Source organism: Misgurnus anguillicaudatus, chromosome 20, assembly GCF_027580225.2.
Source record: "Misgurnus anguillicaudatus chromosome 20, ASM2758022v2, whole genome shotgun sequence".
Taxonomy (NCBI): domain Eukaryota; kingdom Metazoa; phylum Chordata; class Actinopteri; order Cypriniformes; family Cobitidae; genus Misgurnus; species Misgurnus anguillicaudatus.
This window is the reverse complement of record NC_073356.2, coordinates 37,501,654-37,529,588: the sequence shown is the minus strand read 5'-3', so window position 1 is coordinate 37,529,588 and position 27,935 is coordinate 37,501,654. Positions and strand designations below refer to the sequence as shown.

Below are 27,935 nucleotides of genomic sequence, written 5' to 3'. Positions count from 1 at the left end.
ACAATGAACGTTACAACAAATGGTTCTTACAGAAAATAAGCCAGAGAAACACAGTTCAATAAACCCTAAAATCTGAAACCCAAAGCTCACATTTATTAAATTATAAAGCAGTTTACAGGATTTATATATAGGAGATGTTTCAGAAACAAAGAACTGTCAGTGTCAGATAAACCTTAAAATTGGGAAGCTTACATTTATTGAGTTACACAGTAGTTTTCAGGATTTATTCAACTAAAATATATATTAGATAGATAGATAGATAGATAGATAGATAGATAGATACAGTAGTTTTCAGGATTTATTCAACTAAAATATATATTAGATAGATAGATAGATAGATAGATAGATAGATAGATAGATAGATAGATAGATAGATAGATAGATAGATAGATAGATTAGATAGATAGATAGATAGATAGATAGATAGATAGATAGATAGATAGATAGATAGATAGATAGATAGATAGATAGATAGATAGATAGAATATATGAAAGTTATGAAGGTTAAAACTAAATATCCTCAATACACTAATGAACATATCACGTTTAGAGTCTTAGGATTTATTTTTGTTGAGTATAAAATATTAAATACAACAATGGCAAAAAGGTATTTATTTTACATGAAGAGATTGGAGTGAAAGGCATGAAACATGTTCATAAATAAATACAAATATTTTAAAAATGAAAAGAGAATAAATAAATAAAAATCTGGAATCATAAATTAAATGAACTTAAATAGTAAGAAAAAATATCATAAAATAATAAAGTGCAATATCACAATAAATCATATAATATCAAAAGATTTTAAGCAGCTTCTTAACATTCCAACCTCTCATTTTAGCAAGAGCTTTGGAAAAACACTCATCACTCAAAACAAAGTCATTTTAATATAATAAGTAGTGGCAGGGATTGAAAGAATCTACATAAAAATAAATAAATAAATAAAACACACACACACACAAACACACACACATAGAACGCGTCATTTTCATAGAACGCGTCGTTGCCATGGAAGCATTATGACATCACAATCGGAATCGGTGCCTATAAAAAGGCTCAACCAGATGAGACCGGTATCATTTGACTAATCTGAACGCTTGCCTTTGGTTGACTCCGAACGCTACTGTACAGATTAACAAGTGAATTTTGCAGACTTTCCAAAAGTTCGCAACTTTAAGCTGATTGACGCACTGTGTACGGACAGACAGTTTACTTAGATTTCAACCCTCTGTAAACCGAATCTAAGCACAGTTAAGTCTCTCAGTTGTTCTTAGACATCATGTTTCGTCCTTCAACATCGTCCGTCAAGGACAAAAGACGAGCAGATGTCAAAAACACGGATTTTTGCCTTCCGAATGCTGTGCCGATTTTCGACTATGTCCCTGACAAAGGACTTACGTCGAATATCAGGCGCGCTGCCGGTGGCTTAAATCCGTGTGGAGGAAGTGAGGAGAAGGAGGAGAAGGAGTTGGATGTTTCGCTTGCATGTGCTAAGGCGAAATGCAAAGCAGGTGAGATGCTAAAAGTTCAACAACATACATACAGTTTACATATATATGTAAATGCACGTGTACAGATAGACACCAGGGGGTGCTCGTGTAACATGTGTTCTCTCTTTGCATTACAGGCAGCTTTTTGCCCATTTTGGCATTAGCCCTACATCCGTTTAAGAAATAAACTAATATGAATAAAATAAGGATTTAAGATAGAAATATGAGGTCTTGTTTTAACTAGGGCTGGGCATAGATTAATCTTGATTAATCTCATACAAAATAAAAGTATTTTTTTGAATAATATATGAGTTTGCAATGTGTGTAAATATTATGTATATTTAAACACAAACATACAAAATGACCTAAGTAAATAAGTCTAGTTTTAAGACAAATAATATACAATTTAAGTGAAATTGTCCTTAAAACAAGCAAAATTATCTATTATTATAAATAAGATTTCTTTTTTCTTAAACACTTAATTCAAGTAAAATTTTCTCACTCCATTGGCAGATATTTTTGCTTGTTTTAAGCACAAATTCGCTTAAATTGTATATTTTTTTCTAAAAACTAGTATTATTTTCTTAGGTCATTTTCCTCATCAAGAAAATCAGATTCTTGATTTAAGAATTTTTTTATATTTCTACTGAAAACAAGACAAAAATACTAAGTAAGAAAATCATTTTTTGCAGTGTGTGTGTGTGTGTGTGTGTGTGTGTGTGTGTGTGTGTGTGTGTGTGTGTGTGTGTGTGTGTGTGTGTGTGTGTGTGTGTGTGTGTGTGTATATATATATATATATATATATATATATATATATATGAATATTGTTTTTTTAAATGTATATATAATTTAGAATATATAAAAATGTAAATAAATATTATAGACATGTAAATGTTTCTTAAATACATACATGAATGTGTGTGTATTTACATATACATACTAATTACACACAGCACAAACTCATATGTTATGCAAAAAATTACTTTTATTTTGTATGAGATTAATCTAGATTAATCTATGCCAAGCTCTAGTTCTAACATATATATATTGCTACGTAGAAGCTAATTTTATAAAGTATGTTTTTGAAGTATATATTTAATATAAAAAAATTGGTATATTTTACAATAAATGTATTGCCGTATGGGTATTACCATTAAAGTTGACAAATCTACATGTAATGTGAGTATTTTAAATATAAAATAAATCAAATCTATGCTATATATAATTATTAGTTACAAGTTACTTAATGTCAAACGGCTGCCATATTACTGTCATTTCTACAGACATTTTTACAGTGCACATGTAATGATTGTTTTATACACTTTAATAAACATTGATTAAAAAGTGACCAGTTTTAGTCAAAATGTATCAATTTGGTTTAATCTTTAAAATTGTAATTGTATTGAATTGTAATTGCAGGAGGAGAGGAGGAGTTGGTCATCACTGAGTTCAGTGATGATGACTATGATGATGATGGATTTGGTGGAAAAGGTAAGATGGAAATTAAAACATTTTTCCTGCCAAGTTTTTATGTTTGTCCCTTGACATCATGTGTAAACTAAATCTGTGCTCTTGTAGATCTCACACTGACCTCCACAGTTTTTCAAATGTGTTTCTTAAGCATTATCACTGACCACGGTTCTTTTGTCATAATGAATTTTCTAATAGTTTATCATATTATGTTTTGTTTTTGTTTTCTGTTTAGACGAACCCAAAGAATCCAAATTCCTCAATTTTTTGAAGAAGACGTTTGGCACTGCAAAGTGCCCGTTCCTTCAAAATAATAAAGTGGAAACATTGATTCCTTCAAAGGTGAGTTACATCATTACATTTACTTAAGTCACATTTTAGAAAATAGATATTTTTAGGAGTAAATTAAAGGATGGTTACTAGAGTACATTTACAATGAACAACATGTCTTTTACTTTGTTTTACTATATTTTAATGCTTTATGAAATGTGTAGTTTATTCCAACCTTTCTATTATTTGTTCTCTATCCCCCTTTCTCTCTTATGTACACAAATGCAGTATTGATCCTATACTTGCTTGTACTTTTACTTAAAGTTATCTCTGGTCTTCTCCACAGGTCAATGCCGATTCGACTAATCCTAACCTAAAGGATGATGCTGGTCTGGCCAGGCCGGAATCAATCATACCGGACAAACGAAAAGGGATCTTTGACTATTTCCGGAAGGGCAAAGTGGAAGCGATGCCGAACCCACAGCTTAAAGCGGATCCAACTATCCCTTATGCTAGGGAAGTTGTTGATCTTGCAGCTCAGTCAAAGATGAACGTTGGTCCGAAGAAAAACAAGCAGAAGGCTTTTAACAGTCGCTTTTTGGAAAACTTCCGGAAAAAAACTTTGAAGCCTGTTGATGGAATGCAACAGCTCAACGCCGATCTAGCTAATCCTGTTGCCATGGATGAAGCGGATCCGGCCATTCGTGAGTTTATAACTCACAGCCGCACGGTTGCAGCCAGTGCCGAGCTGCAAACAAGTGCTATTCCAGCCCACTTCTGGGCAAGGAATCAAGATCCCAGAACTTTCAGAGAAAAAAATGCCGAAAAGCCCAGGCTGAAAGATTCTGGAGAACCCGGGCCGAAAGAAGCCGGAAAACCCGGGCCGAAAGATGTCGGAAAACCCGGTCCAAAAGATACCAGAAAACCCGGGCAGAAAGATGACAAAAAGCCAAGACAGAAAGATGGCAAACCTGGGCTAAAGGTTGATGTTAATCCGGCTACTTTCGATGATACTCCGGCCGATGCCGAGCCGGAGTCTGGCCCAAAGATTACTTCTGTTAGAGGTATGAATAATGTCATCATTGCTCTCATTTTATAAATATGTCTATTTTCTAAGAAAGCTATTTTTTCAGTGGGGTAAGACAACACAATTTACCATGTTTAATCTCTTTTCTGCTATGTGAACATAACCTAACCACTTTTTCTTTTGTGTTTTTTTTTTCAGAATCTTTGGCCTCCAAATACGATTTTTCACTGAGTGACGTGCTTGGCGAGGGCAGCTTTGGCAGGGTGTACAAAGGGACGCGTAGGTCTGATGGCAAAGAGGTAATGCACTCAAAACAACATTTAAAGATTGTATATCCTCAAACCTTAAAGTTTTGTGCAGTGTCAGGTGCATGTTCAGGAGGAGAAATAAACTCTGTGTTTTTTGCTCTTTGTAGGTCGCCATCAAACTTATGGAGAGAAATAAAGAAGAAAAATATCTTGTTATCGTAAGTTGTCGTAACTTAATTAAGTCAAAAACATAAAATAGATATTAAAGAGTATACTAAAGCAAGAGCTGCTAACTAACTTTAATTTGTTCATTTTTCTCCAGCCTGGATACACCGAGCCGCTCCCTACAGAAGTGGGGCTGACGCTTAAAATGCGTGAATGTCACAGCCCCTTTGTCATCGAGATGTATGACTGGTACGAGGATCCCAACATGATCGCACTCGTGTTGGAGTATCCTCAACCCTGTCAGACACTCTGGGAGTTTTTGACCTCGCGCCATACACCACTCACTGAATCAACAGCACGACCCCTAATGTACCAGGCGGTACAAGCGGTGCAACACTGCCTGGATCATGGCGTTTTTCATTCTGACGTCCATCTTGGAAACTTTTTGTTGGACCAAGTCAATATGAAGCTGACTTTAATTGACTTTGGACTTGGAAGTTTACTTACGGACGACGGCTTTGATTCAAAAGGGTTTAAAGGTGAGCTGGAGTTTTTCTGCTGTTAGTGACTTATTGATCATGTGACCCTTTTACTAAATGACTTTTGCCTGCAGGAGCTCTGCAATGCACCCCACCCGAGGCCGACGGCAAGTCAAAGTATTACGCCATGCAAACCAACGTCTGGGCATTAGGAGTGTTGCTGTACTGCATGGTACATAAACGTTACCCTTACCTGAGGAAAGCGACAAAAAAATCTCACAAGCTTCGGCTTAACAAGAAACATTTTTCAAAGGGTGAGTGAAAAGCACAAACGGAGGCAGAACATCTGTGAAAGACATCAGTCACTTAACATGCACTGATGGATGGATGGACAGTATTATCATATGTGTTATTGTCATTTGTGTGTCGTGACTAACAAGCTCTCTCCTAAAACTTGTACAGAACTCTGTGATCTGATTAAACGGTGCTTAGACATGAATCCAGATAAACGGCCGTCGATCCAGGAGATCTTAGATCATGACTGGTTTAAGATGGACTAGAAAGAAAGGCAGTGAAATGGATTCAGTCCATCAGATACACAGTGTGAGGTAACAGACAGATTAGGAAACTACATTTGCAGTTAGTCTTGTAAGAGAGACGTTAAATAACGTCTTTGTGTAGTTAGATTTATGTAGAGTAGTAAGATTGAGTGTTCTTGTTCTTGTTTCTCCTATTTAGATTTTGTCAAGAATCATCCAGACTGCTAGAAAAACATACTGAGCACTTTGGATGATAGTTTCTGCCAAATGTATAAATGTAACATACAGTGGCTAATTTTTTTTTATTATTTATTATTTTATTTATTATTTCATTATTTTTGTATTCCTATTAATGTTTGTATTGTCTATCAAATGTGTGTCAAAATAAAAGCATTTATTTACAGATATGTGTATCTTGTATTGGTGTCCTATTATGCCTCTTTATCACCTGTCTCAGGTGTACACAGAATGTGAAGTTTCAGATCAAATTACACCACAGATCTTACATTCAAACAATGTGTATGCCTTTAATAAAAAAACATCATATGGCTCGCTTATATTACAAGTCATGCAATTTCAAATCATGGTGGCAGCATTAGATTTTAGGTCAGGTTTAGATAGTGATGAATACCTAACATTAGGATGGTAAGAACAGAGCTTGTTGTCGGGTTACCACATCAAAGAAATGTAAATCATATTGTTGTACTGTGATTATTGTGATGTCTTTATACAGCTGTCATTTCACCGTCTAGGTCAGGGGTTCCCAAACTCGGTCCTGGAGGCCCGGTTTCTTGCATAGTTTAGCTAAAACCATAATCAAACACACCTGAAGCAGCTAATTGGGTCTTACATCAGACCTCCAGGCCTTAGTTTGGGCAGCCCTGGACTTGCCCTTATGAAAATTAACCATGGTTTTATTGTGGTAAAAGTGTAGTAACAATGTTATTTTGTGGTTACCATGGTTTAACTACAGTAACCATGTTTTTTACTGTTGTAAAACCATGGTTACTTTTCCTAACGGAGGTTAACTAGAGACCCAACATAGTCCGGGTATGAGTAACTCAACCTCTTACCAAAATAAACTTTGGTTATGTGGTTATAATTTGTGCATGCCAAAATAACTTGTATATGATATTACATCATGTAAGCAAAGTCAACAGTGAGTTCAAGCTGTTTGCTTTCACTTATTGATTTATTTTAGACGTCTTTTAAATTTTCACTGACAACCCAAATTTTAGCCTATACGTCTGGGTTGTGTTTGGACGGCTATAAGTCATATTTTTAAAAGCAAAATTGATTGCTGGGACTGTAGAAATTATATTCCCAATACATGGACTTTCCCAATCACGGTCACCCCTATCATTTGTCTTCCAGAGGTCGCGCTGGGGTTGTCTGTTGCCAGGTAACGGAGCGTATTAAGAGAGGCTGCGTATTGTAAATAGTTTATAGAGTTAAACGGGTGCCAATTAAATTAGTAAGTGTTCATTGTTTGTTTATACGTGCATCACGATAACTTTATATGTATAACGTTTATTACATATAATTGTTATGATTAATGTGATAACGTGCAGATGTTTAACTTACACTTCGACAATAATATTGCCAACCCACTGTTACTTCAGCCAACTAGCATTCTTGTTATGTAACTTAAATATGTTTATATTTATTAATTTAAAACCATAAATGATTCTTTTACACGTTAACAACGCGCGTGCGCAGTTGATTGCAATGGTGATTGCACGTGTGCGACAGAAGCAAGCAAGTGAACGGTGCATGCACACTTTATACATGTTCTTTGTGTTGATGTTTTATTATAGTATAATTGATTTTAATTCAAGTTTAAATTCCAAGTTGTAGTGTTTTATTTGTTATTCATTATTAATGTTTAGTAGTGTGTTTTTTAACCGTACTATTTACTCGTATATTCATGTTTGTATTTGTATTTATCTGTAAACTTTCAACATTTTCTGCGATATTTTTGACTTGACCAGCAACCTGGTCATATACGCATATAGAGAATATTATTTCTCTTTGTGTTTTAACAGTTGTGAACTTTCTTTCCGTCCGGGGGGATTCCCATGTGAGGATGATTCAAGTGCATCAATTCTGCGCTCAGGAAGCCCATAAACCTAGCGAGTGTATGATTTAGGCGCATCAATTCTGCACCAGGGATGTGCATAAAAGGTCCGGTCAAGCGCATAATTCCCAAAATAACCGTGTACATCTATGAAAATAACCATCTGTACACTAAAGCTTTTTTACTGTGACAGTTTTGCACAAAAATCTGCCATGATTAATAATGTTCTTGTAAATCATTTTATATTATACATTTTTACATTTAAAATGATTCTAGATGTAGCAGAAAGCACTATACACGTTTAACATTTTGTGTGTGAAATTGCAGTAGTATTTGATTGGCAGGTATCTGTATCGGCTGTTACTCAGAATTCTGGTATCGGAAATTGAAAAAGTGGTATCGGGACATCCCTATTTCTTTGCACCCTCAGATTCCAGATTTTCTAGTTGCATTTCAACCAAATAAAATATTGTCCGATCCTAACAAACCATAAAGCAAAGGAAAGCTGATTTATTGAACTTTCAGATTATGTGTACAGTGGTAGCAAACATTATTACAACATTTGACAGATCTGAACATTTCATATTGATGGTTGCTCTGAGAACAACAAGTATCAGATGAAGTAAATCGTACTGTACTTTATAAATCTCACTTTAAAAAAATGACCCTTATGACTGGTTTAGTGGCCCAGAATCACAAATGTGAAATATTAATATACAGTGTACCTAAAATCATATTGAAACAGTAACTTGCACTTTAAAATGTATGAATTCATTTCATTAGAAAATGTTCATGCAAGTTTCATCTGCACATAGATTGTTGATTTTATCAGAACTTACTACATTAAGAGTCAATCTGTTTAAAAGGGTCAAGATTTGGCGATTGGTTAAGTTAACCCCTGCTGGTTCAATATACATTGTAACTACATAACTCTGTAGACATGAAGGTTTTACTATCAATTGTTGCTTCAAATGGCATGTATGACTAACAAAAAATAGTGTCCATCTTCTATGATCTGAAACATTTAGGTTTTTTTTGTCATGTACTTGAGGCAGTATATTAAGTTTAGTTCATCTCTGCAGGCCTTCTGTCGATTCATTTTGAGTCTCAGATTCTTCTTTTAAAAGTTCCTGCGTGTCCTTTTCAAGTTGCTCTTGCTCTTTGGCATCCAATTCCTTCAGTTTTTCTTTCACGTCTTGGGGAATCTCCACTTCCAACAGATTCTCCATTCCTTCCTCCGGCTCATCGCTAATCAAAACCTTAATCGAAGACACATAAAACTAAATGAACCTGAATGCATTGGGTCAGCATTGAATATCACACTTTCTCAGGTATATGAGGTCACACCAAACGCGTATTCAATGATTTGTGTATGTAGTAGATTACCTACAAAGTCAATCAATTGGGTGCCCGATTGCCATGAAAACATGCGCTATATGCCTCAAACGCACCTTCACGCAAGTTGAAAATATTCAAGTCAAGCGAAAAATTTGCATAAAACAAAGTTAAATCCTGTGAGGAACGCAATGCTTCACGTTTGCACGTTTGGTGTGTATGCAGCATAATGGTGCCTTCACACCAGACGTTAATGAAGCATTAAGCGCGAGTGATTTACATGTTGCAAGTCAATGCAAAGACGCGATTGGAGCGAATCAGGGCGTTTGATGCATGTTACGAATGATTCACGCGAGTTGAAAAATCTGAACTTGAAGGATATTCGTGCCACATTAACCAATTAGGAACCAATTGCTCTAGTAGAGACGTGATTAGGACGTAGCAAGTGAAGACAGAAATACGAAACAAAAATGGAGGACAGTATCATCATCACTGTATGTGAACACCCAGAGATGTATGACACATCTTCATACTTTTATAGAAACGGGAATAAAAAAAAGAAAGGAAGAAATTGAGTCAAGAGGTCGCACAATCTGGTAAGTTGTAAAAAAACACTCTTTACTTGAAGCTATATATACACATATTAAGACTACAAGCTAAAGTCAGCAAATTGAGTGTATTCATCATATCTAAATTTCACGTGTGAATGTTGCGAATAACCTCAAAATGTTCAAGCGTCTGGTGTGAGCGCACAGTAAAAGAAAAGCAGTAATGATGCAGTAAGGTTAGCTAATTAGATGCAAGACAAATATCACTGCGGTTTTACTGCCGTTCTCAATTACCAATTTTGGTAAAAAGTAACTCTTGATGTAGTATAAAAACTGCTATATTAAAAAAACATCCATTAATCCTGGATAAATATTAGCCTCATTCTCAACTTGGCATGTTATTAGTGATAATTAAAATGGTTGGGTTGAAGCAAATGACCGAGCCATTGCTTTTGGCTTAGAGTTGTAAAAGGATCTCCCAGACGTTATTGAGAATATCAGGCTTTAAAAAGAGACCCTGTGACATCTTTTCCATGCACCCGTACCCAAATATACACACGCCACAGCTGCAAGAACAGCTTTTTCCACCAAATCAGTGTTTCCCGTTTTTTCCGGCCAACCTTGTAAATCCAAGGACTGGAATCTGCCTACTGTTCACCAAAAAAGTGCACGGGAGGACTTTGCTTCATGTTGCCGAGAACCAAAATCGAAACATTTAACTTTTAAAAGAAAAGTTCACCCCAAAATGAAAATTGGTCAGTATTTTACTCTCCCTTAAGCCTTACTAGGTGTATATGACTTTTTCTTTCAGCCAAACAGAGTTGGAATTATATTAAATAGTATCCTTTTCTGCTTTATAATGACATTGGATAGTGCCCCATTTTTTTAAAGCTTTATAAAGTGTAGGGCTGCATAACAATTAATCGCAACTAACCATTTGCAGAATAAAAGTCTTTGTTTACATCATATATATGTGTGTGTGCACTTACATAATAATTATGTAAAAATAAATACACACACATGCATGTATAATTCAGAAAATTTTGATTTATATATTAAGTATTCATGTTTATATATAATAAAAATTTAATTGTATATACACACATATATAAAATATATATATATATATATATATATATATATATATATATATATATATGATGTAAACAAAAACTTTTTTCTGCAAACGATTAGTTGGGATAATTGTTATGAAGCCCTAAAAAAAGTGCAAACATCCATCCATCGAAAACCCTTGAGGTTAAGTGATTGGGTTTTGTAAGAAAATGGGTTTTGTAAGAAAACATTTATATTTCACCTCAGAGGACATTTAATAACTGTATGTATTAGTTGTTGATGGATGGATGCATTTTTAGAGCTTTAAAAATGATACGCTATCCAAAGCCATAATAAAGCTGAATAGAGACAGGATATTATTTAATATAACTCTGACTGTGTTTGGCTAATAAAAGAAAGTCATATACACCTAGGATGGCTTGAAAGTGATTAAAAGATAGGCTAATTTTCATTTTTGGGGTGAACAATTCCTTTAAGAAGAGGGAAAAGGTATCCAATGGGACTCAAACAACCTCTCACAGTATGCCTAATTTCCAAATATTATGAAACTATCATTGGATTACAAATATACCCCTTAAAAATGTGTTCATTATATAAACATAAAAATTAATTAATCAACTGAAAATGATTAAAAGACATTACCTGGACTAGTTTCTCACAGGCAGATATCACATGTGGATCCTTCTCCCATTTGTGAAACTCCCGCATGATGGGATAAACATTCTTGTTCTTCATAATCTGTCGGCACCCTTTGGTAGCTGTAAGCTAAATGTAAACAGATCATTAATATAGCAGTCAATCCAACGTAAAGCAGACAAAACTGGTGTCTTATAATCTGATTTCATGTTATTAAGTTCAACACAGATAAACTTCACCTTTATATTATATAGATAATTTAGATATGTGATGTCATTCTTACAAGCAGCAAGGTTTCTAAGAGCATCTTTCGGATGTCAGGATCCGTCTCTCTCTTTTTGTCCTCTGGCAAGTACTGCAAATCCACTGGCAAACCTAAAAAACACAAGTGAAGGTCAGTAACGATCATATAGTAATGTTTGGATCAGTAAACACACAGAAAAAAGAAGATCTTTCAAGTCTTAGTTATTTGCTAGTTTGAGGTGCAGTTGCCCGAATATGGTTTAAGTCTAGACCCAGACTAAAATGCATATCTGAGTTGTCTAAACTGAAAACAACTTGCACTGACATAACTAAAATACATCATTGCCTTCTTGATTTAATTTGGTGCTATTACTCTTTACTCAATCACTGAACTACCATTGAATAGGGTGGCCATTCATGCCAGACACGTCCTGAAAATGTTTTCGGGTGCGTTCTCCCGAAGTCGCGTTGGTCGACCGCATACGTCATCAAGGTTTAATATTTGGGGTTCAATTTCAGAAAAGCAACCGTTACATTTCAAGGTAAGAATGAAATTACAATGATTGTATGTCTTAAAAGAAATAAATCTTAATTTTCTAATGTATTTTAACTGAAATGTAAAAAACCTCGATGACGTATGCGGTCGAGCAATGCAACTTCCGGAGAAGGCACCCGAAAACATTTTCAGGACGTGTCTGGCGGAACTGACACGAATGGCCACCCTACCATTGAATGATAGACTGTATATACTGCTACGAGACACCAGTACCACAATTTTGCTATTGTAAATCTATATTTAAAAAAAACCATCATTGCCATTGTTTTGTCTCAAAATGCACACCAGTAATTTTTTGTAAGATATGTTTGTAAAAACGTCTTAAATGTCCTAATATAACTAAGGCCTTGTCTTGGATTCATCTAAACCCTGTCCAAGAAACCACCCCTGATTCTTTTTTATTATGATAGAGTTCTTATGAGATGATCTATAAAGATGAAAAAATGAGACACTTTCAAAATAATTCCTGAATAAATCTTCTCAAACTTGGAATTTCACTTTATTTTACTGTGTTACCTAAATTTTAAAAAGTAGATAAACATCGCCCTCTAGAGGACACAGATGAGTGTTGAAAAAGAAATCAAGAGAAAGGTCTGCTTTACCAGTTATCATTTGGCCCTTTTTAATACATATATACAAAGAAAAACGTATACAATTAGTAGTATGTTTATAACAATAGAGTATCGAACGAAAACTGTTTACCTTCATTCTCTTCCTCTGAGAGCTCCTCGGGTCCAGCCAGTGGTAATAAAAGATACGGCAAAATATCCACTGAATCACTGAGCAACCATTCATGATGAGCTGTATGGATATGAGAATCAAACACATTTTATATAATCAAAACATTTACATTTTAAAGTTTCTGATGGTCGATTTTAAATGCCACAATAACTGACTAATACAAGTGCATTATTAGGGGTGTTAAACTCAATATGAGCGCAAAGCTAATGGTCTAAACAGATTCAATAGGTTACGCTAAGCTATGCTAAAAGTGGTTCCGCCAGACCCAGAGATCGGCTGAATGAATTCCAAAACGGTAAAAATCAGGGGAGCTGGAAAATTACAATTTTTCAAAAAAGTGGAGTGTCCCTTTAATAAGGACTTCCTAAATGAAAGAGCTGTGCATAATATCGCCTTGGCAATTCAGAATTGATATTGGACAGGTATATTAGTGTGTGTTGTGATTTACCCACAATGCTTTTTTACACCGCTATTTTATCAAACGCCATTATGGTTTAAAGGACACCAAATCTTTTACCGTAGTCAAAACAGCAATTTCTGAGCGTTCCCACCACTCCACCTCGTCTAGTGGTCGATTGCTCATACTGCGTGTACGGAAGAAGTCTCTGAATCACACACCTGGAAAAAAATATGAATATTGCTTCAAAAAATGTTCTTGTGTGTCATGTTATCCAAAGTGATTTTCCACAGAATATCTCACCTCTCCTTGTCCAGGATAAAGTGTCTTGCCTCAGGCAGCTGTGTCAGGTTGGACAGCAGTGGTCCCAGGTAATGAAGTGATGCTTTTTGGTTGAAACCTTCTTGACAGAAGATCTCAACTAGTTTTGCAAGTCCGATATTCTGCTCTTGGAGAGACTTGAAGACATCTCGGCACGTTTTCTCATGTCGGGTGAGATTACTGAGAATCGTACAGATACGATCAGCAAACACATACTCTGGGTCCAGTAAATGCTTCAACAGGGTGGGCAATATGTTTGTCTCTTTCACCAAAGGCTGGTGAAGGGTTTCATCTGCTGATAGGTTAATAAGAGCATGGTAACAGTCTTTGACAATAGCAATGGAAAGGTCACTGGTTAGGGTCACCAGGGCTTTGAGGAAGTCTGGTTTGGACTGCAGGTACCGACACCCATCCCGGTTTCCTGTGAGACCCAGTATGTATTCTGTAGCATGACCTTTGACATCAGGTCTCATTTCTAGTGTGAGAAATGACAGAAGCTCCTTTGCTTCACTGTCACTAAGCATTTTGGGTCGCTTCGTTTACCAAGTATAGTCTTATGTTTACTAATAGTCAATCTGGAAAAAATAAAAACAGCAAACAGTCATGACACTGGAAGTGATGTCCATGTTCATTCATTTAAACCTTTCAGAAAGTAACATCATGCAACTGAAATGTTTTCTGAAAATAGTAATACCATAGTTTTTTTTTTAAATACTCGAAGTACAGTTTTCTATGTTAATACAATTGTACATGAACACTGAAATCATTTAGTACCACGGTTAATATCTGAAAATAAAACTGCACACTGGTGACGTCATAGTACCATTTTTACCTTGGGTTTAATGTAGTAAAAACGTAATAAATTTCTATTTGTATCGTGATACTGCATTATGCTTGTTTGACATAGTTTTTAATATAATCGTAACATCAAAACTTCACCGACAGATATGAAAATACATCATATTGACTTTATACAAATATTATTGAGGTAAACATTTGTTTTGTCATTAGCTTCGTATAATAATGTTTTCACTAATGAACATCTAAAGCCAAAAATCTGATCAATAACCATCTAACATTATAAATAATATATATAATAAAATCTAAAGATTTTACGTTGTCATTTAACCACACTTTACTTACCAAATTCACGATACACAGCACACATGTGGATTACGTACAGTTCCTGCTGTTGAGATTGACATATTTAGGATCCAATGGAATTGCTCCAGCCACAATCGTCCCCGCCTTTGTTCAAACGCATGGATATGTGATTGGCTGTCAACCTCGCCACTCCGCCCTCTCTGTCGTCGCTTAGTGATGACGCGCTAGAAGAGACGTGTGGATGCTTCTGTGTTTGAAACATGGCAGCGGTTCAACTAAGCGAAGCTGAGAAGGTTTATATTGTGCATGGAGTTCGGGTAAGTGGACTATGTGAGATTGATACTGACGAGGAAATAAAATATATTTATATTTGAAACCAACTGTCTCTATAAAAAGCGTTAATACTTAAGGAAACATTGGTTTTACTAAGACAAGATGAATAACTAACGTTAACCTGTTGAAAAAACAAAACGCTCTCACAACTTAAACGCAAGTTGAAGTGTAAATAATAAATGTTATTGACAGGATGATTTGAGATTGGACGGTCGAGGATGTGAAGATTACAGGCACGTGGAGATCGAGACAGATGTGGTGTCTAACACTGACGGTTCTGCCAAAATCAGTCTAGTAAGCTCTACTTGCTTGTTTTATGTTAACGATCCTGCTTAAAATAAGTATGTTCGATTTCATGCAGTCAGATGACGTCAAAATACCGCGAGAGCGATTTGAAATTAGACTTCTACGTGTGTTTCTCGACTCGCTCTCGCGGTACGATGACGTCATCCGCCTGTCGGTTCTTGCAGCGAGCATGAAGTCGAACAAGCCTGATGTTGTGCAGTGAGATGATGTCTGTCACGTTTTTTACTAATTCATGACTCTGTGTGATGTTTACAATAGGGTCACACAGTCGTTCTTGTAGGAATAAAAGCAGAGATTGGTAAACCCAAACCCATGGTACCAGAGGAAGGTTATCTGGAGTTTTTTGTTGACTGGTGAGTGTTGAATAGCAATACGCTACGAGAGGCTGTGAATAAGTCACGGCTGAATGGTGTGTGTTAGGCACAACACAAAGCAGATGCAACTTATTTATTATACAGCACAGCCTCGAGTACCATAATTTTGTTTATAAAAGGTACATATTTACATAGATACATATTTATGTTTGTATTAACACACCTTTCATGAAGTAAAATCGCTTAAAAAAAATCACATAATGCCTCCCTTCCACTTGAAAAAGTAGTCCCTGTGCAATATTGTGTTTTCATCATCCTGATGGTGTATGTTTATAAAATAACTAAATCCTAACATATTCTTGTTTTGTTAGCTCAGCCAATGCCACTCCTCAGTTTGAGGGGCGGGGTGGAGAAGAGCTGGGGGTGGAGCTTAGCAACACACTGTACAAAGTGTTTAATAACAGACGCAGCGTGGATCTGCGATCTCTCTGCATTTCCCCAGGAGAATACTGTTGGGTCCTGTATGTGGATGTACTGGTGAGTTAACAAACACATCCAATGCTATTAAAGGATTAGTTCATTTTCCTAAAAACAAAAATCCAGATAATTTACTCACCACCATGTCATCCAAAATGTTGATGTCTTTCTTTGTTCAGTCCAGAAGAAATTATGTTTTTTGAGGAAAACATTCCATGGTTTTTCTCACTTAAATGACCCCAACACTTAACAGTTTTAATGCAGTTTAAAATTGCAGTTTCAAAGGACTCGAAACGATCTCAAACGAGGCATAAGAGTCTTATCTAGCGAAAAGATTGTCACTTTTGACAAGAAAAATAAAAAATATGCACTTTTAACCCACAACTTCTCGTCTATCTCCGGTCGTGTGACGCGCCAGTGCGACCTCGCGTAATTGCGTAATGACGTGGAAAGGTCACGTGTTACATATATAAAACGCACACTTGTGGACCATTTAAAAAATAAACTGACACAAAGGCATTAATTAGTATCATTCGACATACAACAACGTCAGGACAGTCCTCTTTCTCCACACTTGTAAACACTGGGGCGTAGTTTCCCATACGTCCTCCGTGACCTTTTGACGTGATGACGTATTACGTGAGGTTGCGCTGGCTCTTCACAGGGCCTGAGATAGACGAGAAGTTGTGGTTTAAAAGTGCATATTTTTTATTTTTCTTGTCAAAAATTACAATAGTTTTGCTAGACAAGACCCTTATGCCTCGTTGGGATTGTTTACAGTCCTTTGAAACTCCGTTGAAACCGCAATATTAATCTGCATTAAAACTGTTATGGTTGGGGTCCAATAAAAGTCCATTAAAATTAAAGTAATCCTGGAATGTTTTCCTCAAAAAACATAATTTCTTCTCGACTGAACAAAGAAAGACATCAACATTCTGGATTTTTTTTTTTTTAAGAAAATGGACTAATCCTTTAAGATTAGCATATATCATGAAATATTGATGTGACTGTATGCTGTTTATTTCTGCTTATGAGAAATCAAGTTTGATTGTGTTCACAGCTGCTGCAGTGTGATGGAAATCTGTTTGACGCAATATCCATCGCAATAAAAGCTGCACTTTTCAATACACGGTGAGTGACTAAACTCTTCCCGTTCAGGATTCCTCACAGCTGTAGGGATCAGGAATGATGGATCATGGAATTTATAGGTCTGGAAAAGTCATGGGCATTTACATAGTGAATGTAAACCACACTGAACCGTGTTAAAGTCCAATAATTGGTCCAAATGGCTTTGCAAACTTATCGTCTGGTATTCATTAACTCTTTCCTTGCCAGCGTTTTTTTTTTTTAGTTGCCAGCAAGCGGCAGCATTTTTTATGATGTTCACAAATCCAGAAAATGTTCTTCTTTAAATATATGAACATGCAATATATCAAATAAAAGATCAGACCCTCAGCTTTTAAACAAACAAACAAAAAGTTTTGTCCTATCTTCATTTGTCCTTTTTATCACCTCTCAAATATGGGTAGATTTCTTCAAAAACACCAAATTTTAAGCAAAAAGCTGAGATAGTTGCATTTTTGTAAAGGACATTTGTTAGAGATCAGGGCTGCGTTTCCCGATAACATTGTCTCTTAGCGCGCTAAAAAGACTCTAAAGTTAAAACTTAACTACACGTGTACCTTTTCTAGGCGTGTTTCCCGAACTGTACCTTAGCGGGATTCTTAAGGTATACTTTCTTACGTAAGACGTTACGAGGTGCTGTCCATGGCGATGGTGCTGAATAGGTTGATATCGATTGCTTGACAATCAATTATTCACATTATGTAGTAGGTTTCGCTGCGTTATGAGATAGCGGTGTTCTTTATTAAAGAAACATTTCAGAAATATTTCAAGTTAAATTTATTAGGAATATCTTGTAAAAATATTTCAAATTGCAAACAACTAAATTCAACCTTATAGGCTTATAGTATATTTTATTTTATATTAAACCCATGCAAAACATGCAACTTTATTTAGTTGTGGAAACCTACAGGAGAAATGTTGAACTTAACTTTTCCTTTTCTACAACACGAATTGCCAAAGTGCACATATCTGAGGATGAGGAGGGAGGGAAGGAGATTGAGCTTTCAGATGACCCTTATGACTGCATGAGGCTCAATGTTGAGAACGTGCCCTGTATCGTAACCCTGTGCAAGGTACAACACAGACACCTCAGTACACACAATGCTCCCTGTTATTGTGATTTTTTTTAATATCAGTTTGTGTTACTCACTACATTTGCGGTATTGGTTTTGAAATGTTGTGATTCAGATCGGTCACAGACATGTTGTAGATGCCACCCTGCAGGAGAAAGCCTGTTCTGTAGCCAGTGTCCTGATATCAGTCACACATAAAGGTACAGTCACATGCGTCAGGAAGATGGGAGGAGGCAGTCTGGACCCGGAGAGCATCTTTGAGATGACAGAGGTCGGTATACATTTCATTTAAACACATTTTATAATTTTTTAGTTTCAAGTTAATTAATGAGAATTTGAAGGAATAGTTAACGAGAATGAAAAATATTGCATAATTTACTCACCCTCAGCAGTATTTTGAGCTTATTTAGGGACTAATACATTGTGTGTTATTGTAAACATAAAAATCACAGCTGTAAGGTCAAACATGGTGGCACATCGTGATGAAACACACATGTGACAACCAGACACAAAGGCCAGTGTTATTTTTGAAAGTTATGTTTACACCCGGGATGGCATGATGATGTGTGAATTATGGGATAATGTTCATTCTCTGATGAGCTACAGTATTTTAAATAGTCCAGCTACAAACTTGCATATTATCAAACTGTGGAAAACATTTATAGTCTTACATCAGCTCCGTTTACCCTTCAAATTGAAATAGCGAATTGATAATGCACCCAATGGAAATACTGCAATTTGGCATAAACTCCTATATATCGGAAAAAAGTTTATCCAATTCGAAGAGGAAATATATCACAAAACTTTTTGGAGGACAAGACAGAAGAGGTGCGTTTGGCTTCATGTGACATCACAAGAACCGACAAGCGCATGACAAATTACAGCGAGAGCGACGTGGGAGTCGACTGCTCTCTGTGCTTTCGAGTCGCTCTTGTGGTATTTTGATGTCACTGTATGAAGTCGAATACACATGTTGCTATGTTTTTTAGATGACTTCTTGCGAGACCGCAAAATTATGTTTTAGTTGCATGGTGAATTGAAGCATCATCATTATGCAAGCTTTTTTGTTGATATTTAGAAAATAACCCAAAATTTTGTGCAAATCTTTGCTGGAAACGCAGCTATTGTATGAATAACCTGAGACATATGGATGATTGGGCCTGAGCTGTTTTGACTACTAACAACAGTAATGAAAGTTCTGGAAATTATTTTACAGCATGTTTTTCTTATTAGACAACAGACTTTTACTCAGATTTGTATGGGATGTCTGTGCATCTGCTGTTCATTAGCAGGGCTCCAGACTAACTTTTTACACTAGGAGCACAGTGGCCCACAACTGAAAATTTTAGGGGCACAACCAGAAAATTTTAGGGGCACACACTGTAAATCAACATGCTAACCCATATACACATTTCTACTAATTTCCACTGTATTTCTAATAAATACTTTAATGCTAGATGCAGAAAGTACAGTGTGCTATTTTCAAATGCAGTGTCACATCACAAAAAAGGTCAAATTTACTGGTCGCACATGTGCGACTGGATGTAAAATTCAGTGGCACACTGTCAAATTCCACCATTTGGTGGCAGTCTGGAGCCCTGTTTAGCTTTTAATACCACCCACACAAGATGTCTTATATCTACAGAGTGAATTTAAGAGCGTGTCTTAGTTTTAAAGAATGAATAGCTATAAATATATTCACTTTTGTTAAATGTTTATGTATTATTGTGTGATTGTTACAGGCTGGGAAGCGTGTGGGGAAAACACTTCATGCTCCTCTCATGGAATTACTACAGAAAGAAGAAAGTCTGGGCGATAAAAGACAGAAAGTGGGTTTCCTTGGATAATGTCTGCTTGTTGTGTGTGTGTGTGTGTGTGTGTATGTGTGTGTTTGAAATAAATACATTTCTTTATAAAATTTGTCATGTCTTGCTTCATAACTAACAAACACACTTCATAAAATATGAAGATTTTTCTCAAGAGTGAAGTTCTATAACAATTCATTAATGTTTCTGCCTGTATTTATCCAGTTTTCCTCCTATAATTCATTACAGGGTTCCCACGGGTCCTTGAAAGTTTGTGAATCTTGGGAAAAAAAATTCAAGGCCCTGGGAAGTTTTTGAAAATATACATGCATAGATACAGGTCATTGAAAGTGCTTGAATCTATTTTATGCAAAAAAGTTTTCTGGAAAAAAATCCATATTATTCCCTGTGTAGTGTAGGATAATATCATAACAATTCTAGACATTTAAGCACACGTGCTAAACTGTTCGCTTTAAAGGCTTATATCTTCTGTATGTGAATGTTGATTCATACCAAAATGCTTTTTTGTGTAGTTGTGTTTGACACATGAAAACATCTTGGGTTACATATGTAACTGTTGTTCCCTGAGAAGGGAACGAGACGCTGCGTCTCCCTTGTTATACTTCCTGCATCCCTGTAACGCCGTCTTTTGCTGGCTCCCGCGTCACCCTGTCTTTGTCGTTAAGTCTCACCATTGGTTGAATTTGGTATACACATTCAGACGCACTTACAGCAGCATTCCCAAAATGTTACCGCAGTGATGCAGCGCGAGTTCCCTCGAAAGGGAACTGAAACAATGTATCTTATAAGTTAACACGATGTAACCTTGCTCTCACTTGAAATGTGTCCCCACATTTAGTTCTTGAATTTGAGGGTATTGGACCTGGAAAGTCCTTGAAAGGTCCTTGAATTAGAAGTTAACTAAGTTGTGGGAACCCTGTCATTAACTGAATTACAGATTTGACTTTTAACATCTGTTTGGACTTAAAGAGTGTTAAATTATAGTATTGAGGCACTTTCTGTATTTGTTTGCTTTTTCAAATCAGAGAAAAGAATTGAAAATATTAACATGGTGTGGTGTATCAGATGCTATATCTCAAAATAAACCAAAGCTATAGTCTTCGGTCTTTTGTCCTGAGAAAAGAACGGTAAATATTTTATTGTTAATAGTCAACATTAATCACAAAACATTTCTCCTTTCATAGTCATGTTTGCATCTCTGCATCTGCAGTTTTGCATGATCAGACTACAGAACGTTGCTGTGCTGTTACTTCCATCCCATAATAACACCTTCTAACTACACAGATAATATTATACAGCAGATATATTTAGGGTGGGATTTCCCAAAATGTGCCAACCTTTATAAAAATGGTAAGTTGCTCCAAAGTTGTGTTATAAGTGATTTAAAATTAGAGGCTGCTAAAAAAACGACAATAAAAGACTGTCCTAGTCTCTGTTGAGTGTTACGTGTCGTATGATGATGATGATGATGATGAAGACACCACGCCTCCCCCATCCTCAGGATAAAATCTCAGTACAGCAGGTTCCTCTTACAGCTCTTCACATCTGTGTGCTGGACGTCTCTTTAAAGAGAAAGATTCATTCTTCACATTCATCACCATGAGATTCAGAAGTGTTTATCTTCTGCTGGGAGTTCTGCTCCTCATCCACACCTCACACCAGCAAAACAAAAAGAAACTCACTGGTAAAAAAGGTAAGAATTACAGTCGTTTATAAAGACCCTGCCGTATAAATGCATCTAAACTTAAAATATGCAAGAATTTTGGTAATACTTTACAAATAAGGTTATGTTTTTAACATTAGTAGATGCATTTTGTTAACAGGAACTCAGAGTAATTCTTGTTAATGTTAGTTAATGCAATACAACTTAAAATTTTATTTGCAAATGCTGAAATGAACATGAATTAAGATTAATAAATGCTTGTTCACTATTAGTTCATGTTAGCTAATGCATTACCTAATGTTAACAAATACAACATTATCATAGTTTCTTACACAAATATATTGGAGTGAAATACAAGCTTGATATTTCTTGATTTAAGACTCCTCAGATTCTCAGATTAGTGCTGCTTTAGAGGACCTACAGCAGCAGATGAAAGAGATCATGGATGACGTAAACATCCTGAAGGAACAGCAGGCCCTGCAGACAGGTGAGATCAAATCCAATTTATCTTCATAGAGACGTGCAATCATGCAATGCAATAGTGAAATATGTACGTGAAAGCCTATCCGTTTATTTACTCAGAATGGTTTTAAATAAAACATAAATATTTAGAGTAAAATAAGATACAAACTCAAAGATTTGTGACTCCCCAAACAGTTTTTTTCAAATGTACGATGTGGCACTTGGAAGTTTTTCCACTTACATAAGACACATGGGCTCCATGTGTAGCTTTTCATATTTTTCACAGTTTCTGTTTTCTCTGGAGACAATAAAGATGGGTTTCATCCGGTGTTATTGATGTGTGGAAGAAATATTCAGACAAAAAATGTGGAATAATTCACAGGCAGATCCAGCAAACGCCAGTAATGACACCCAAACTAAACATTCCTCATCTCTCTATAACAAATCCAAAGTAGGGAAGAGCGGGACACAAAGTAATGCTTTTTTGGCGTTGGCTCTATCATTCAAAAAAATTTAAGTTAAATTAATAATTTTTTACACAATCAACACACACATCTCTGCTACAAATGAACACTTAAAGTTTGTTTGTGTGATCTACCGTTATTGTACAATTACACCAAAAGTGACAGGTGTGCAAACTTTACCCCATAGGTGGGGTTTAAACACAAATAATTCAATCAAATTCTACTAAAGGTGGATATTGTTTATATATCTGCCTATAATAGATAGATATCCAGACATGCATCCTTCATCTAACCATCCGGCTATTATGCATTGAAATAGATTTAAGACAATAAAATCATAATTGAGTTATTTCTCCTGATATTGTATTAACAGTTATCATTTTGATGAATAGTATTTACATTGTTTTCATTTCATTATAATTGTACATGTGAGGCTTCATTGTCACACTGTGTGACAACCAGTGTTGGGGAAAGTTACTTTTAAAAGTAATGCATTACAATATTATATTACTACCTAAAAAAGTAACTAATTGCGTTACTTAGTTACTTTTCATGGAAAGTAATGCTTATGTTACTTTTAAGTTACTTTTTCTTGATCTCTTTCAGGCCTTGCAGGTGTTTTTTATGATCGCAAAAATTTCAAGCTCTTGCCTGCCGTCTCCGTTTTTGACTCAAACTGTTCCCACTTAGGCGCACAGAGTACGTAATTCTACATTAAAGGGGTCATATGATGAAAATGTTAGCATTGCCACTTTGTAGGTTTGAGCAAAAATGTGTAGTTTTGGGTGTGTCATTTAAAATGCAAATGAGCGGACGAAGCGCAACCACTGATCACAACGACGGTGGCCCGCTGCAACTGAAACTCCATTGTGCTGTCAAGTCCTTCTTTTCTCTCTCTTTCTCTCTGCACCAAACGGCAGTGCAGTGGTTGGAGAGTTCAGATTAAGGAGGCGGTATTATTCTAATAAGATATCCTTATGACATCATAATGAAAGCCAAATTTCAATGACCTGTTTTTGCTCACACCTACAAAGTGGCAATGCCAACATCTTCATCATATGACCCCTTTAATATATTCAGTTTAATTCAGTAAGTTTTTTACATTTTTTTATTGAATTAATTCAACTGAAAAGTAACCCTAACCCTACTTTTTTTAAAAAAGTAACTCAAATATTAATGTGTACATTTATAAAGTAATGCATTACTTTACTTGTTATTTCAGAAAAGTAATATTATTACGTAAGGCGCGCTACTTGTAATGCGTTACCCCCAACACTGGTGACAACTAACCCCGCTGTGTTAAAATGTTTTCAATCCCAGCTATTGAAAGTTACTAGTTACTAGGAGTTGCTGAAATGTTTTTAGGTTTCAGGTAACAAGACTACAGAGATTAAAATATAAGGTTGGATTTGATGACTTACACACCCAACTCGGAGATCGAAAAAAAATAAGAAACAAAACACTTATAATTCAATATTTTAACCAAAACTTTTCACAAATTCACAGGAGATCTTCTGACAGTAAGTGAAAAAGACGAAAAGCACAGAATGCTCGGCTCTTTATAAATATGTAAAGTAGCCGTGTTACAATTATCCCCGCCTTAGCCCCGCTCAACCCTACCTTTGTGCATTATTTTTTCTCTCTTTTATTATTTATTTATTTATGTATTCATTTAATTATTTATATTCCATTTTTTACTCAGTGCAGCCAATGTTTCTTCCAAATAAATATTTGGGGTGAAGTTTTTGTTTAAACCCTTTCTCCACAGTACACTCCTATAAAGGTGCTACAGAAGGTTCTTCGCATGCAATTCTGGTTCCCCAAAGAACCTTTCAGGTTCTTCAGAACTTAAAGGTTCTTTAATGAACCATCCAGCCAAAAATGATTCTTCAATGATATTTATTTTTTCAGAGCGTCAGCCCATTTTGCCGATCACAGGCTAAACTTTAATGTGTTGTTTATTGTCCAGTCTGTCTCAAGGGTGTCAAGATCCACGGCAAGTGTTTTCTGGTGGACACGGTGAAGAAACGCTACCACACAGCCAATGAAGACTGCATAGCCAAAGGTGGAATCCTCAGCACTCCACTTTCAGCTGAAGAAAACACACAGCTCTACAATTACGCACACCACAGCCTCGGACCCGACGCCGTAATCTGGCTGGGTGTGAATGACATGCAAACCGAGGGCGTGTGGATGGATCAGACCGGCTCGGCCATTCGCTACAAGAACTGGCAGGCGACCCAACCCGACGGCAGAACTTCAGAGAACTGCGCTGTGCTCTCTGGCGCCTCCGGTGGCAAGTGGCAGGATGAGAACTGTCGTGAAGAGAGAGCTTCTGTCTGTGAGTTTAACATCGTCTGAGTCCATCTGTGGCTTCATTGACCTTAGCTGTCCTTTTCATTGCGTAACCCTGCTTTGTAATTATATATTTTATCTTTCGTAAACGTTTTGAGGAGAACAAAGATTGTAATTTCATTTCTCTTTCGGCACAAAACGTTCACATAAAGGAGCTGATCTGTAATTAGATTGGATTGAACACTGTAATATTGAAAAAGCAATAAACTCAGTTTTGGACTGACTAGATGTAATGATATTGTGGGATTGTTTTGTGTATCTGCAAAAAACAACAACATTTTGTACTTGCCTGTTGATCAACATAACGAAGTTTATTTCAGATTGCTAGCTTTATGTTACTTGTTTATTGTTTAACAAATGAATGTCTAGCCTGATATAATCTGACAATATCCTTTTATTTCAATAAACTGTTTATCAAAAAGCTTTGCATTATATTTATACATATACTTAAAGTGTTATTTATGGCTATTTTAACACATCGTGTGCGTTAAGTAGGCCTAAATGGAAGCAACACAAATAATTTGTCCAACACGATATATGTATAATTTTTATACTGCCATAAACAATGCAATCTCATGGAAATTTTTACATATTTTACAAGGCGGCTAATTCATTTGAATAAAATGCACTATAACATTTTTAAGTTTTTGTACAAACTTGCTTTCACTCCTGTGACGGTGGGTTTAGGGGTAAGGTATCATTAATGTTTTTTCTATTACTCGTATGTATTGATAACGTAGTAAAGACGATATTAACTCCTGTCAGTATTGCATTGTGAGCTAATCTTCAAAACATGGTAAGGAGCATCACATTTCCAGCTGGCCAATCAGAGGACACAGCGTTTTTTTTCACCAAGTAGGATGTGATCCTGGATCAACACTGACTACGTTTACATGCTGTCAATATTCGGGTTATGGTCGAGTTAAGGTCGGGTTTCGGGTTTCTGAAACATTCGGAATAACCCGTTTACATGCGTGAGCAGAGAGAGTTACCCCTGTATACATGGAATTGGCAATATCCCGATGTAAACTGTGATTGAAAGGTAAATGCGGTGATTTTGCGTGGCTCACTAGTGCGCTTTGCGGTTTTACTGCCTTCATTTACTAAAATAAAAGTATTATTTAAATCCAGAACAAGCTGCACCGATGTAGAAGCAGGGTAGGCTAAGTTACATGTCTTTCCTTTTTTTGATAAAAAGATTAACAAGCTATATACTAGCCTTCAGCTAAATATATTTTTGAAAAAAAAATTAATTGAAGAACAATTTTCTAACAAAAAGGTTTTTAAGTGCAAATTTACAGAGCATCGGTAAATAGAGAACACAACCACGTCTTAAAGAAATTTAAATTAGACAGTATTTATGCACCTATAAATGTACAAAACGAATGCAATAGCTTACAGAAGGCAATGAATATTTATTTATGGCATTTTCAATAATATATTAGGAGATAAATTAACATATATAAAGTATAAAAACGAATACATTATTATTTTGGCTAAATTAAGCTGGAAAGATCATTTTTATAATTGTCATCCTTTCAGAACAAGCTTTCATGCTATCTATAATAACTTACATTATATCCTGAGTGTTACTTGGCCGAAAATATGTAGAAATACATGCAAGTAAAAACGTACAGAACAAAAATGTTTACCTCACGCGGATAAAACGAAAAGCCGTTAATTAAGCAGAGGACGTGCAGAAACAGTCGAGTCGGCAGATGATCATCAATGTTTAATGTTTCGCGCAGGTACTGTTGATGGTAAACTTTCATGTCAGGTAAGAGTCAAGTATTCAGTCAGTTAATAATAAAGCCACCGGCGTTATTGCAACGTCCTAATCCACAGAGCGGACGCTGCATACAAAGAAAAAAACTAAGGTTTTTATTTTAAGTGGTTTTAATGCTGGTAAGCAATCAGTTATATTATGCCGCTTTGTATTTGTGTGGATCAGTTAAATTAAAGTAATTTTAATCTTAGAAACTGCATCTATGCAGACGACGCTATGCAGTTATTCTGTCATCTTTCACTTTTTTCACACATTCACTGTATTTAACGAAATATGAATAGTATTACATTTTGAATTCAAATTCACAAAAAAAAAACAAGTTACTCTCATAACTATTGACAATCTATTTGAACTTTATTATACATGTATGATGTGAAAAACAAGAAGGGCATAGCAATATATTAATTTAACGTGCAAAGCGCGGTTGTTGCAATTGGTTTCCTCCTCGCTCTAAAATTGTATACAAGAAGTTCCTCTACTCAAAAGACCAAGATTCCTTGCGAATAGAACATGCGCAGAACACAAATCAATGTTCCTTTTGATGGGAATATCCCGATGCGCGTTTACATGACCAAAATTTCGGGCTAGAAAAGAGGTAACCCAGGGGTAATATTCGGGATTTTAAAAACAGGAATATTAGCATATTCGGGTTTCTGCCGGTGTTTACATGGACGTGCGCGACCGGGTTATTGCTAATATTCCGGATTTGAACGGGTTATTGGCTGCATGTAAACGCAGTCACTGTTGGTCCTGGATAAACATTTTCATTAACCAATCAGATTGCAGGATTAGGATTAGTGTATATGTTAGGTTTAGGTTTATGATTGGGTTAGGGGCTTTTAAGAAATACTCCTCAAACTATTATTTCACACTAATTTGAGGGTTTAAAAATGGTTAGGGTTTGAGTTAAGGGTAGGTTGGGGTATCTTTGATTAAAACATTGATCCAGGATCAACAAAAAATGTTGATCCAGGATCACATCTTACTTGATGAAATCACGGCGACCAAATCGGAGCAATTGAGGAAGGCAG

The 27,935-nt window shown here is 35.9% G+C and overlaps 4 protein-coding genes across 5 annotated transcripts; 3 read left to right on the top strand and 1 right to left on the bottom strand.

The window, feature by feature from the left end:
- The first annotated feature begins 774 nt into the window (after window positions 1-774).
- Window positions 775-6,091, top strand: LOC129412682 (uncharacterized). The gene is made up of 10 exons (XM_073858628.1): window positions 775-1,511; window positions 2,910-2,981; window positions 3,196-3,302; window positions 3,577-4,294; window positions 4,456-4,556; window positions 4,673-4,723; window positions 4,828-5,209; window positions 5,284-5,463; window positions 5,612-5,757; window positions 5,888-6,091. Exons 1-9 carry the CDS (start codon window positions 1,280-1,282, stop codon window positions 5,707-5,709), a joined length of 1,941 nt encoding a protein of 646 aa, XP_073714729.1. The 5' UTR covers window positions 775-1,279; the 3' UTR covers window positions 5,710-5,757; window positions 5,888-6,091.
- Window positions 6,092-8,255: 2,164 nt separating this feature from the next.
- On the bottom strand, window positions 8,256-14,895 carry hgh1 (HGH1 homolog (S. cerevisiae)). Its single transcript, XM_055220363.2, has 7 exons — window positions 14,760-14,895; window positions 13,599-14,191; window positions 13,416-13,516; window positions 12,860-12,958; window positions 11,642-11,733; window positions 11,365-11,487; window positions 8,256-9,024 (listed from the first exon to the last, which is right to left on the bottom strand). Exons 2-7 carry the CDS (start codon window positions 14,138-14,140, stop codon window positions 8,836-8,838), a joined length of 1,146 nt encoding a protein of 381 aa, XP_055076338.2. The 5' UTR covers window positions 14,141-14,191; window positions 14,760-14,895; the 3' UTR covers window positions 8,256-8,835.
- A 6-nt stretch (window positions 14,896-14,901) lies between these two features.
- On the top strand, window positions 14,902-20,228 carry exosc7 (exosome component 7). Its single transcript, XM_055220364.2, has 8 exons — window positions 14,902-15,037; window positions 15,246-15,347; window positions 15,618-15,712; window positions 16,045-16,210; window positions 17,211-17,281; window positions 18,225-18,348; window positions 18,464-18,619; window positions 20,091-20,228. The coding sequence occupies exons 1-8, from the start codon at window positions 14,981-14,983 to the stop codon at window positions 20,193-20,195; spliced, it is 876 nt and encodes a 291-aa protein (XP_055076339.1). The 5' UTR covers window positions 14,902-14,980; the 3' UTR covers window positions 20,196-20,228.
- Window positions 20,229-21,679: 1,451 nt separating this feature from the next.
- clec3bb (C-type lectin domain family 3, member Bb) lies at window positions 21,680-25,497 on the top strand. 2 transcript variants are annotated; one of them, XM_055220142.2, is made up of 3 exons: window positions 21,680-21,867; window positions 22,226-22,324; window positions 24,733-25,497. In XM_055220142.2, exons 1-3 carry the CDS (start codon window positions 21,774-21,776, stop codon window positions 25,122-25,124), a joined length of 585 nt encoding a protein of 194 aa, XP_055076117.2. In that variant the 5' UTR covers window positions 21,680-21,773; the 3' UTR covers window positions 25,125-25,497. The 2 variants fall into 2 exon arrangements, with proteins under 2 accessions (XP_055076117.2, XP_055076116.2); XM_055220141.2 differs by having other exon boundaries at window positions 21,687-21,867; window positions 22,217-22,324.
- Window positions 25,498-27,935: the final 2,438 nt, after the last annotated feature.

Excerpts from the sequence above, each read along its gene's own strand:
- LOC129412682 (XM_073858628.1), top strand. The coding sequence starts at position 1,280 with ATGTTTCGTCCTTCAACATCGTCCGTCAAGGACAAAAGACGAGCAGAT. Across the intron at positions 2,982-3,195 it reads TGATGGATTTGGTGGAAAAG|ACGAACCCAAAGAATCCAAA; the intron begins GTAAGATGGAAA and ends TTTTCTGTTTAG. Across the intron at positions 4,557-4,672 it reads GTAGGTCTGATGGCAAAGAG|GTCGCCATCAAACTTATGGA; the intron begins GTAATGCACTCA and ends TGCTCTTTGTAG.
- hgh1 (XM_055220363.2), bottom strand. The coding sequence starts at position 14,140 with ATGCTTAGTGACAGTGAAGCAAAGGAGCTTCTGTCATTTCTCACACTA. Across the intron at positions 12,959-13,415 it reads AAATTGCTGTTTTGACTACG|CTCATCATGAATGGTTGCTC; the intron begins GTAAAAGATTTG and ends ATATCCATACAG. Across the intron at positions 11,734-12,859 it reads CTCAGAGGAAGAGAATGAAG|GTTTGCCAGTGGATTTGCAG; the intron begins GTAAACAGTTTT and ends TGTGTTTTTTAG.
- exosc7 (XM_055220364.2), top strand. The coding sequence starts at position 14,981 with ATGGCAGCGGTTCAACTAAGCGAAGCTGAGAAGGTTTATATTGTGCAT. Across the intron at positions 15,348-15,617 it reads GTTCTGCCAAAATCAGTCTA|GGTCACACAGTCGTTCTTGT; the intron begins GTAAGCTCTACT and ends TGTTTACAATAG. Across the intron at positions 17,282-18,224 it reads GCTGCACTTTTCAATACACG|AATTGCCAAAGTGCACATAT; the intron begins GTGAGTGACTAA and ends TTCTACAACACG.
- clec3bb (XM_055220141.2), top strand. The coding sequence starts at position 21,774 with ATGAGATTCAGAAGTGTTTATCTTCTGCTGGGAGTTCTGCTCCTCATC. Across the intron at positions 21,868-22,216 it reads GAAACTCACTGGTAAAAAAG|ACTCCTCAGATTCTCAGATT; the intron begins GTAAGAATTACA and ends TCTTGATTTAAG. Across the intron at positions 22,325-24,732 it reads ACAGCAGGCCCTGCAGACAG|TCTGTCTCAAGGGTGTCAAG; the intron begins GTGAGATCAAAT and ends TTTATTGTCCAG.